This window comes from Seriola dumerili, unplaced genomic scaffold (genome assembly GCF_002260705.1).
Source record: "Seriola dumerili isolate Sdu_G_001 unplaced genomic scaffold, Sdu_1.0 BDQW01000716.1, whole genome shotgun sequence".
In the NCBI taxonomy this organism is placed as follows: domain Eukaryota; kingdom Metazoa; phylum Chordata; class Actinopteri; order Carangiformes; family Carangidae; genus Seriola; species Seriola dumerili.
This window is the reverse complement of record NW_019174971.1, coordinates 847,619-860,260: the sequence shown is the minus strand read 5'-3', so window position 1 is coordinate 860,260 and position 12,642 is coordinate 847,619. Positions and strand designations below refer to the sequence as shown.

General features: G+C 40.6%; 1 protein-coding gene across 1 annotated transcript in view; it reads left to right on the top strand.

The window, feature by feature from the left end:
- ncam2 (neural cell adhesion molecule 2) overlaps nucleotides 1-12,642 on the top strand; it is a 239,466-nt gene that overhangs the window by 212,833 nt on the left and 13,991 nt on the right. The window contains exons 13-15 of the mRNA XM_022765596.1: nucleotides 1,144-1,263; nucleotides 2,361-2,482; nucleotides 4,111-4,285. Coding sequence (XP_022621317.1) covers nucleotides 1,144-1,263; nucleotides 2,361-2,482; nucleotides 4,111-4,285 — 417 coding nt within the window. The remainder of the gene's footprint in view (nucleotides 1-1,143; nucleotides 1,264-2,360; nucleotides 2,483-4,110; nucleotides 4,286-12,642) is intronic.

Below are 12,642 nucleotides of genomic sequence, written 5' to 3'. Positions count from 1 at the left end.
GATATTCTCCAGAATAATGTACAGTGGTTGTATCTTTCAATACACCACTGATTATAACTCATTGTTCAATATTATTGTAGGTGTGCATCTGTTTTCTCAACTCTAATTATTTCTTCTTTTTTTAACTCTAGTATATTGTACACAAAATATTTACACTCTTAATATCGTCTTGCATTCACATAATTATCCTCCCATACTGTTTATTATAAGTATTTTACCAGAATACTGTAGCTGCTCTGTTATATTTTAGACGTTCAGCTTCAACTTTTATTCTGAAACTTGAAAGTCAGGGGATGATAGAGAGGCAATGACTCTTGTAGAGATCAATATAATAATAGGTCTGGTTTCGATATTGGTGGAACATAACTTTAAAATACAAAACACGGGCGAAACTTACACTCATGTGATTGTTAAACCATAAGAATTGAGGTGTCAGTGCTTGTTGGATGGTTGGAAATATCCAATTTTGGGTGTCAAAGGTCAAGGTCACTATGACCTCATAAGACATGTTTTTGTGAAAGCACCGCAAGCTCATCGGCTCATATTGAGCTGTAACAATAGTCTCTAAAGTGAAGCCAGCGTATTTCTCTATCAAGCGGTGCCAGTGCACTGATAAGTTCCATCATTCCTTTACGGTCTGCACTGCATATATCAGTTGACTCGGGACAAACGTGCACACCGACTGCGTTTAACATACCGCTGTAACAGCCTCCTCTCTTCTGACGAGGGCTAATTGGGTGCACAGCCTCAAAAACAAAAAAATAATTTCCAAAGCAGTCGCTGCGTAAGCGTTTTCGGTCACAGGCGCTTCCATGGAGCACGAATCGTGTGAACAGCAAGTCTCTTTTCTTTGTTGGTATACAAGACAATCAAAGCAATGACATAATTCAACAACAGGAATACAAGAGTGTAATATCTTATATCAAGACTAAAACATAATCGTAAGAAAGTGAAATAAATCTATAATTACTGACTATTTTCTCAAGGGGAAACTAAGACACAGCATGACAGTCCAATCTCTCAAGAGTATTGCGATGCACATATGGCGTAAATGATTTTCAGGCTTTGTGTACATTGATGATGTTCAATATTGCTGTCTGCACTGACAGCAATGATGAACGAACTCTGGTTGTGCCTCTCCAGCGACAGTGGTGCTGACAGGACTGGAGCCCAACACGACGTACGAGGTCCGAGTGGCGGCTGTCAACGGGAAAGGTCAGGGGGAGTTCAGCCACACGGAGACCTTCCAGACTTTACCCATCCGTAAGCCCGACTCTCTGTTCTTCCTCATTTCCTGTGGCATTCTTCAAAATAAGAGCTTCTCAACTCGACCCAAAAGGAATTTTCCTAAACCATTCTAGCAGCCACTTCACTTATCTATCTATGAAATTAAATCCAGACATAATCACTTGAATTCATTACGACAATGAGCACGTAGACTGGGTTAATTGTTAATTATCAGCACGTCCCAGCAGTTAATGAATGAAGATGTGCTGAAGATAATGAGGAAACAAACCCCAGTGTACAAAAATGTCATATATATTATCAAATGGGACAGTAAGCGCCGATATAACCGCTCTGCAAATGTATTTGACTTGAAATCAGAAAGATATGTGTGTCCTGATTTCATAAAATAAAATAAAATAAAGATGTGATAGAACCACAAACAAGCTGTGAAATCTATTCCAAGCATCAGCACCTTGGCAAAATGAGACTTACTTATGAAACTCTGGCTCGTGCTTATGTTTGAGGTGGTTACAACCTCCTCATATTTCAGTGATATGAATCCATATTATTGGAATAGATCCTGTCAAATTTGTGTCTTGATGTAAAACTGCTGCATTAAAAATGTTATACTGCAGGGGTTTTATGATAAGCATTTTATTTATTCTGGCAATCTGGCACAGCAGGATTGCAGTAAATCCAGGCAAGGCCATCGAGAGAGGAAAAAAAAAAAATGTTTCCACCGTTAATATTACACAGCAGTGCAGCTACTGAGAATGAATGTTAGAAGGAAGATCCAATTAGCAAAATACAGTGAATAATAAGAGCCTCCAGTCAACATTAGTTATAGCCAGGCAGTGGGAGTTGCCTTGTAATATGAATTTAATTCAGCTTAAAACCTCCCCTCTCCTCGTACTGCATCCTTATCTCATATCTCACATTGCCACCTGCTCCCCTCCTTGGGAATGCACACACAGGCAGACACACACATCCTCTCACAGAAAAAAAAAAAAAAAAAAAAAAAAAACACACACACACACACACACACACACACACACACACACACACACACACACACAAAGGCGTTTTGTCTCACATCTCTTCTGAAGCCTCCTTCTCACCACGTTCTCCCTCAGGAGAGCCAAGTCCGCCGGCGGTCCACGGCCAGAGAGGAATGGGCAAGGCCTACAGGCTGGGGCTGGTCAAGCAGGACGATGGAGGGATGCCCATCGTGGAGTACATAGTCAAGTACAAGACTGTGAGTCATTTACAGTGAAACATATCAAAGCGTCACACTAAGATTCCCCCGGTGTGTGAATGAAATCCAAAAACACTGACGCCAAGAAAGAAAAAAAAAAGCGGAATGAGAATTTATTTCTTTATGTTTTTTTTTTTGCATAATCGCCCAACTCAAGTTCTACACACTTGAAACTGACGCTTAATACACTATTTGTTGACTCTGCCTTCACAGTTTGAACTAAACAAAGAAGCAGTGCTGATAATGAACCCACAATAGTGGCTGAATGGAGGGAGAAAGCGCTTAGTAAATTGAGAAAATGAGGAGGTTTTCTCTCATTTTCAAGTGTGCAATTTAGTAACATATGAAAGACGCCAGAACGGCTCACTGTCATAGATTCTTCATTCTTCAACGCAACAGCGACATGTGACACTGGAAAGGCTGTCTCCTCCCCGGGTGGAGCGTGTTTGAGTCAATAGCTTGATAGGCTCCTGTTGATTGAGCTGAGTGAGCATGTTGGCGGGAAAACGATACTTACAGTTCGCGTTTTAAACGAGAGCACACACACACTCTCAGAATTCACTCTTCCATATTAGTAGTTGATGTTTTTTTGGGTTTTTTTTTTTGTATGTAAAATAGCAAAAAGCAGCTTAAACTCACAAGATAAGGCGAGCCGCCGAGATGAGGCCAGGAAGCAGAAGAGATGGCACTCGTACAAAAACTCACCACAGGACTAAGTGGATTTGAGCTGGTCTAAATCTCCTATCTCCCCAATGCTAATGTGTCCAAGCAGGCATTTCTCTGTCTCATTGAGGAAGTGACAGCGATTTAAAATAATACCGCCGCGGATGAAAACATGCTGTGGAGAAGAGGGTCAGGAAGTCTCAGCTTTTTTTTTTTATTTTTTTTTCAGGCTGTGCAAGGAAAAAAATGCGGATCTTTCAACACACACACACACACACACACACACACACACACACACACACACACACACCTACCCCTAGTAATCTTATGGCCCTCGTCTGGCGTACATGTGCTCAATCATGGAGGTGCAGGCTCGGATGAACTCCAGACGCATCAGAGTTACCTGACAATCTGGACAAATGTTAGATACATTTATGTCCCTGTATCTTGGCTTCATTTTGCGCTCCTCTCTGTCCTCTAACATCGGGAGGACGAGGTGCCAAGCAGGCGAGAATATTAAGTACACAGTGCGTTTGGCATGTTTTCAGTGTACAGCTCTCAGCCTGACTCTTCAGTCTCCAATCTGTTGTTTGCAATTGGTAACAAGAGGGAGCGGGGGGGGTAAAAAAGAGAAGGCTGAGGCCACAAAGGGATGGAAACGTATCAGAGAACTTGCGTGAACTCGATGGAAAAACAGAGGATTACCCTTTTTTTTTTCTTTTTACCTATGCAAGTGCATCTGCGTGGGGGCGCTTCGCAACTGCGACTCAATTTGTGATTGCGGTTACTCCCCAGATTAAAAACACAAAGGGTAAGCTGTTGTTTATCACATAAAGCAACACTTCCTCTCCTTTTGATGCTCGCTGACAGAATAAAATGTGGAGCATACATTCAAGGGGTAAGCAGGCTATTTTCTTTTTGACTTTATTTTCTATTTTCTTGCCTCCTCTTTATTCTCCCGCCAGGATAAAGAGGAACAGTGGATGACCAAGCTGGTTCCGGGGGCGAATGATTTTGCGATGCTTCAGCCGCTGCAGTGGAACACGAGATATGAGGTGGAAATCACGGCGCGCAACGTCAAGGGCCTGTCGGAGCCGACCTTCTATCAGTTCTTCATGCCACAGAAACCGGACATTACAGGTAAAAGCATGACAAGGAAAAACTTGATCTTGTAATTTGTCTTTGTAATATATCCACTTCTCCTTCACTTGCTACCCCTGGGAACCCCCAGAGAATATTTTCTGAACTTTCTTGTGTTGTGGTGTGTTCATGCCACTTGGAAAGAGTGATAGCGTTGGCGATAACAAAAGCAAGAGAGCAAGATGTTCCAGTCGAGATAAAGCAAGCTGCAGAACACAGCAGGCCTTGTTGCTTGCAATGCTTTCTGGACAAATGAGGTTGCTGTCAGTGGAGAAATTGGTGCCGGTGCCTCGCCTGCAATGGATTTCTCCCTGTATGATCGTTGAATGGCGTTTAAATGCGAGAGTCCGGAGAGAAGCTTCTTTTTTTTTTTTCTTTTTCGTTCAAAAGTTGTTTTCTGGTGCTGCATTGAAAAGATGGACGTGTTTTCCGCTGTGAGATTTCATCGTAGCTGCTCTAAAAACCTCACTCTGTGGTGCATCATCTACACATCACTTTATCCGTAGGTATAAGAAAAAGTAAACAAACGGGGCAATAACATCGTAGATAGAACGATGCAGGTGAAACGAACAGGTCATGCTGGTGTGTTTTATAAACGACTGGGGAAGTTGATTATTGTAGTTTAACTGTGATTTGCTTGTAGAATTAAATACTTCAAAAAAAACAACATATTAACATTATCATTAACTCTCAAGTAAATGTCCCTAAATCTGGGAAATAACAGACAAAAAGACGCTCCTTTTAACTTTTCCTCAGTGTCCCAGTGATTCCTTCACAGTTGTGTGGGCACATCCATGGGGACACTGCAAACAGGTACTGCTAATAGCTAATACGGCACACTTATGATAGTGCCAATTGTAAACTTACTGAATCTACAGTGACTTCCTGTTTACATCACCTTAGGATCATATTTCCTTCTTACCACAAACAGGTGATTCATTAGGACTGTGGCTAAAGCGAACTTTCACTGATTGACAGCAAGCGAGAGCCAATGAAGAAATAGTCGGATATGAGCATTTGCTAAGACAGCGATTGGAATTCATTCAAACGAGAAAAAAACACACGCACCGTGAGCTCATTCACAACAAGAAAACCCACAAGTGGAAATCTCCTCAGGCTATGGTTTTCTTCTTTAACATCTAATTTTATTTATTTATTTATTTTTTTACCTCTCCGTCTTCCTTTTTTTTTTTTTTTTTTTTTCCGTCCAACATGTGGTTCTCCTGTCGTGCTGCTTTGCAATTCTGCAGCGGAGTGTTTCTGCATGGTTAGTCAAGCTCATTTCTCATTTGAAAGACCCAACACGCAGACGGTCACATAAGCCAGTACACAAACACGGACATCTTTGTCAGCACTTGCATCCCTTGTGTTGAGGTTATGCGGTTCTATCCCATGAAAAGTGTGTGTGTGTGTGTGTGTGTGTGTGTGTGTGTGTGTGTGTGTGTGTGTGTGTGTGTGTGTGTGTGTGTGTGTGTGTGTGTGTTTGTGTGTGTGTGGTGCTCGTGGTCGTGCAGGAAAGCTTCTCATTTCCAACTCCTCCGAGGACATTGGGGCTGACATGCGTACGCACGTGTGAAGAAATGCAAGCAGAGACTTTGAAGTGTGCTTTTAAAGATACATGTATCGTTAAAATAAAAATGTTATGTGCACTTCCCACTTGCACACGTGAAAAAAAAAGAAGGGCTGTTTCAGTGTTGTTTTGCTCTGGTAGCACGTCCATCCATTTGTGCTGTTTCGGATCGAGCGAGTGTTTGCCTCTGTCATTACTGCACTGGTTAAATGGCCTGTGAGAGTGTGCGCTGCTTTTCAAACACATAACAAGACCAAGGAACAGCGAGCTTAAGGCGGGCCACTTCGATTGACTGTCCTCTCTTGTTAGCGAACAGCCGTGCATCATGGGAAAAGCGCCTGAGAGAGAGAGAGACAGGGAGGAAATGCTTTTCTCTTCAGGTTGTTTGTCTGAAGAAGAGTAACACAGCTGAGCTTTTTGGCAAGAAGGCAATAAAGGAGCGGACAGTCGACAGAGAGAGCGGGAAAACGTGAGTAATCACTCGCTCACCTGCTCAAACTTTGTCTCTCAACTTTTCCACCCCCCCCACTCAAGACTCTGCCGTTCCTCCTTTTCAAAACCAATCACCAGCCCCCACACCAGTCCCGCACCAATTTACAGCTTTATAATTGCAGTTCATGTTTACTGCATTTTCATTAAGTCAAGCCGTCACTGTCAATATTCTTCCGCCCCAAAACGATGTTCATTTATTCATACAATCCGGCAAAGTCGCGCAGGTTAAACAGAGAAATTACTCGCCGCTCACATTTCCTGCTACACTGAGTCAAATTGGATGTTGAGGAAAAGCCATGGTCAGTGTTAGCTCTATCAACAATATTACATGTGAAATATCTGTCCGTCTCAATTGTGCAGCATCTTTCCAATCCATCGCCTCCCTTCTTCTTTTTTTTTCTTTCTTCTTCTTCTTCTTCACCCATATAATCACACTCGCACACAGTCTTGATGAAAGAAACATCCCCTCGTTTTTTGTTTTTTTTTTCCGACACACGTTTTCTGCAGTATGTATCACCGACCAATTTCTCTCCTCATTTCTCTCTCTGTGTATAATGCAGCAGGGTATTGAATCGGCACTTTTCTGTTTTGTTTTGTTGTTTTTTTTCTCCTCCTCCTTTGTCCGTCCTATTTTAGATTGTAACAGACTGAATAACCTTTGTACCCTCCTTCTCTCAGAGAATCCTTAAAGAAAAAACGCCATTGATTGCAGCACTGGCCTTAGTTCCTTTTCAATTTACTCCTCTCCGTTTGAGCTTTTTTTTTTTTTTTAAATCAAAGCATTCTGTTCACCGCCTCAACCCAACGCTGTCCCACTGCCCTCCCCAGTCACAGCACTGCACCTCTAACACCAGCTTTTTTGCCTTGTCAACCTTTTTGCCTCACTCTACCACACTGCATCGCCTTGTGATTTCCCCTTCAGTATTGTTACCATGACATCGTTAGGGGTGGACTTTTAACATTAGGCAAGGGAGGGAATCGCCCGGCTAAGAGGGGCCCCCTAATTGCTACAGATTTATGATGAGTTATGTCACTATTCTAACTCACATTTACCCTGCAATAACTTCACATGTGTCCTGAAAGCGCTTATCATTGTCAGTGTGCCGCCATCGCACACGTGTTAGAGACTGATGGACTGCCGTGCGCCTCACACTTGTTGCTGAATCTCCGGCGTTTTAAGCCTCGAGGTAACGCGCAATTCAATTTCAAACGCTGAAAGTTATTACAGCGGGTCGTCCAAACAGAGCAACAACCAAAAAAGAAGATATTCATTGACTGTCGTGGAGTAGAAAACATAAAGTAGCATGAACTGAAAACGTAAACGATAAAGCACAAGTGCCTTAATTTAGTGAATAAATGCAGAGGAAACAATTGGATCCCGAGTGCCAGTGGTGGAAAGTTGATCATTTTCTCAGGTATTATGCTTAATTAAAGTAATGAGGTGTTTGTATTCAACTTGAATATTTTCATTTTATTTAATTTTATACTTCTACTCCCCAGTCCCTTTGATTTCAGAGGGAAACATTGTACTTTTGTTCACCAAATTTATTATTTATCAGATTGTTTTTGCATAAAACATATGACTAACAAGTAATATATGGTGAATTATTATTGACTGAATTATCCAGCAATATATAAAGCGGTTAAAATGCACTTAAAGTGAATATAATTTAACTAAATCTAACACTGTGCTCCTAATGCTTCTCTACTTTAACATGAGTACAATTTCAAATGCTTTTACTTATAATAGATAATAATAGAATAGTATTTTTTTTACAGTTTCACTATAGTAAAAGCAACACCGACAGAGAAAGAGAGAAAAAATAAGGCACAATGGAGGCTCCACGCCTGATGCAGTGTGGTATTTCTTGTGTCGAGCTTTGTTACGACTGCTGTATTTTTCTCTTGGCTCCCTCCTCGTCTTCTCCTTCCAGTCATGCGCCATAAAAAGCCGTGATTGAAACAGGCGTCATAGATTTTGTTTGCAATAATCTCATCAAAGCACTTGAAGAAATAATCTGGGAGAGCCGCTCTCCTCCTCTCCCGAGAGCTCCAGTGAAACTTTTCCTGGAAGCGGTGCCAACAAATCAAAATGGGGAAAGAGTTCTTTTATAGCCGTCCATTACATTAATCAATCCTCTCATCAATTTCCAAAATGAAAGCCATTGTTTTTAAAGCAGCGTAATGAAAAAGATGCATGACAATCAAATCTGTTGTTGGAGGATTTACTATTTAAAAAGGCAACTCATAAACCATCCAGGCTACCTGAGGTAAAACCTTTTTGATCTTGTTATTATGCCACAGTATAAAATGCGATGAATTTTCCACTTGCTACTGCTGAATGAATTACCTGAAACCATTTAAATGTAACTAATGCTATCATTCACAGGTTAGCACTCGGCTAGGCAAATAAAGAAAGTGTGAGGTTAAAAAGCATCAGTTAAATTACGCTTCCTGCGTCCGTAAAAACACGCTTCGATGTCTTTGCTCTTTAATGAACGGTTTTGTTTCATACGGGAAAAAAAAAAGAAGCTTTGTTGAATATAATCAGATCAAGTATACCACTGGCGCTCTTGATACTGACACACCGAGAAACAGGTGGTGACGCTGAAAGCTTGAAATATGGACCGAAGACGACGCTGCTGTCAATCACTCTGAGCAACACAAGCACAGCGGGGTTTTTTTTTTTTTAAATGCAAGTACCATTTGAATCTGGAAAACCTACAGTTGTTGAACAGAATCAAGGCTCCAGTCCTCAACAATACGATACGAGATCAGAGCTGATGTTTACATGTTTGCTTTCTCATTTATTCATCGGACAAAGATAATCCTGTCGAGATGAAAGGATTGTGCTTCTGTGGGAGCGCATTAAACATCAGACAATATCACTGTCAACTGACTAAATATTTTATCATAAGCAAGACAAGCAAGTGAAGGACTTCCTCCTGAGACGGAAGGAAAGCAAGAACAGTGGCCCAGTTCTAAGACACACAGTTTGTGTTATTTTGACTGTAGTCAGTGAAACGCTCAGTGACTATCCTGGCTTTACTGTTTACTCACTGTGTGCAGGGAATTTAAAACTATAGTTTTACATTCAATTTGCGACGGCTCTCTAATCGTCCCTGGGTTCAAACACTTTTATTTTTTTTAAACGTTGCCAAAAATAAGCTGCCTGACAGCCGTTTCATAAAGGAGTTTTGAGTCAGGGAAGTAGTATAGTGTTGCCGTGGAGTCTGTGAGTTGGAAGTTGTGTTATGTAGCCTATTTCAGTCATTAAAAGTATGCTGAATTAGCCATCAGCTTATTGCAGCGTACATGTGGATGCACAGAAAAATATCACCAGATCACTCTGATACTGAAGAAAAAACTTTTAAAACGTGATGATTCTCAGGCAAGTTCTGGATTTGTAGGAGCGTGTTTCTCTATGATCTCTAATTGGATTTATGGACGTTTATTTATGATGGAAATCAGAGATATATTTGTATGATAATGAAATAGTATTATTACTCTATTTTGTAGTATAAAACTATAAAGTGATGAGATTAATTGATATGTTTAGCATGATGAGAGAGTCTGGAGACTTGAGTGACACCTTGCTGAACATCTACTTCTTGTCAGTGAAGAAGCAACGCCTCACTGTTGCGCTGCTCGAAGGGCAAAGTGAAGCAAATGAAAAATGAATTCAAATTCCTTCAAAATGAATGAATAAAAGCGTCCTGCTGCAGGCTCTTCTTTTCACCACATTATGAATAAAGTCCGGTGTCTAAGAACAGGAAGTCTCTGCTGTGGTAAAACATAACAGGTGTTCAGCAGGTCTTGTTGTGCCTTTTTTTTTATAACAATAATCCCTCAATCTATTGATTTTCCGAGCTATTTCATCCATTTTAACACTTCAAATTAGGGTCATGGAGCATTGTGACAAACATTTTAGTTATAAACTGCAGTTGATGCATTTAGATCAGTGTCCTGCTGCTGTTTAAACTCGAATTCCAACTCCAAAGATCAAGGAGGAGGCACCTCGATTGCACCTGAAATGAGCCATAACCCCAGAAAGCAGCAATTACAGAAAAGTGGACCAAATTTCTTTGAAGTCTTTTGAGGTTGACTGTTAAGGATGTCATATTCTTGCAAGCTAAGAGTAATTACTCATGGTTTTTCATTTCCTCTTCGCTGGTTCTTGAGTGCACTTGAGTTGCATTAGGGCTTCTCTTCCTCCTTAGAAATGGACAAAAATGGAAGGACTCACCCCTGTCCTTCAAACTATGCAGAATTTTAATGATTATCTTTAATTCTCCGAGGGCCTCCTCAGACAAACTTCCCCTTCTACACCCCTCATCGCATCCCAAAGTGAGCACTTGTAGGAAGAATCCTCCCTCGCATCCACAAATGATGATGTTCATCACCCCGCAGATTAGCACCTGCCACCTCCCCAATCAATGAACGTCCCATTGGTCAACATTAATCAAGTAACTTCCTCTCAGATCCAATTGAGGGACGGTCAGTCACCGCCCAGGCCTAATGAGTTTGAATTGCCGAAGTGAGATGTGTACGAATGGCTTCAGGTGCCACACAAGCAGTTGGGTGTCTAGCGATTGAATAATACTGCTAATGGGCCAATATATCAACAAGTAATCAGAAGAAGTCAATAAAAGGGTTAATAGAGCAGGGAAATAAGAATTAATCACCGCCGTGTTTCAGGGATACGAGAGTTTGTGAAAACTCAAGTCACACGGAACAAATGAATGATCTCCAAGAGGCTGTGAGGAGAACACGTTTGTGATAAGCGAGAGTAGATACCATGAAATTTGGTTTGTAAGCTTCGCCAGATAGCTAAGTTTAAAAACAGTGTCAGCTCTTCCTCACTTTAACAGAACGTAGGTACTTCTGCACACGGGGCTACAAGAAACAGGGAGGAACTAATAGAAATATACATTAAAGCAATAATGATAGATAAAGCGCTGTGAATGACAATTTAATAATAACTATTGGATTTACAATAATATGACAATAAATCTTAAAAATACTTCAAAAAGTCCATTAAAAACTACAATTACTACTGCTACTACTGTAAAAACTACTAAAAATATATTTGTCCTGTTGAAACCACTTTATTTTCATTGTTTGTTCCCCACTCATTTGACTGAATTACCTGTATTTTAAGTTTTATATTAAGTTTTATTGCTTGCTTGTATATGGTATATGATATATTATATATTATATATATATGTATGTATATGTGTGGAATCTCAGCCTGTAATGTAGGGAAGTAGTGTACAGTACTGTTCTGTAGCCTCCAATCACCTCAAGCAGGTAACATGAGGAACGTCAATGTAAAACATAATACAGACAGCAGCAACAATCCACCTAAAGATGAAAGATCAATCTGAATTGAAAGCTAGAAAGAGTCAGACAACATGACAAGTGCTGTGAAGGTCTGGACACTATAGAAAGAAAGAAGCAAGAGGGAGAAGAAAAGTGAATTCATCTGTAACTCAGGGATGTTAGAAGGGAGAAGAAGTATCATTTGAAAACACATCATTTGCCAATAGTGGCTATTTGACCAAAAAAAAAAAACCAATCCTCCTTAAGCCAACATCAGTCTGTATCATCAGCCATGTCCATCAGCACATCGTAATTTCCCAACACAAAGTCAGTTTTATTATCAGCCTCAGTCCTCAGTGGTGTTCGATCTGTCGACGGATGTTTCTACCAGCTTGACCTCCAGCAGGAGAGCATGAAATGGGGAATGATGCTGCAGCGTGGACAGTTTTATAGATGCTGGGAGGGGGTGGGGGGGGGGCAGAGTCAAAATATCACCACAGAGGACACAGACCCCATCGTGCTTTTCTACTGGAACAAAGAAGCTGCTCCTCTCTGGATGTGTTTCATGCTGACACAAATCAGTGACTGTGGCATTTTTAGACAAGGACAAGGACAATTAATGAACTAAAGGAGAGCACAAAACCATGGAGCTTTTGATTGGTTCACTGTGTCTACAAAAAGCCAGAAACATCGTGTCGTAACATTAACAAATAGAACTATTATTCATTCATTTAATTTTCATTTATATGGGGACAAGTTTGTGCACCAATGCCACATCCACAGTGTTTACAGCCAAAGCTAATTTGCAATGCCCCCAGATGAGCCTTTAAAATACATACAACTACATAAATGATACCCTAATATTTTATGAGTATGGAATTAAACTAATTTGAAAATTAGATTTGGGATGAAAACATGCCTTTGAATATATAAATAATTCAGTTTTATTCTCAAATGAAAATACCCTTTCTTG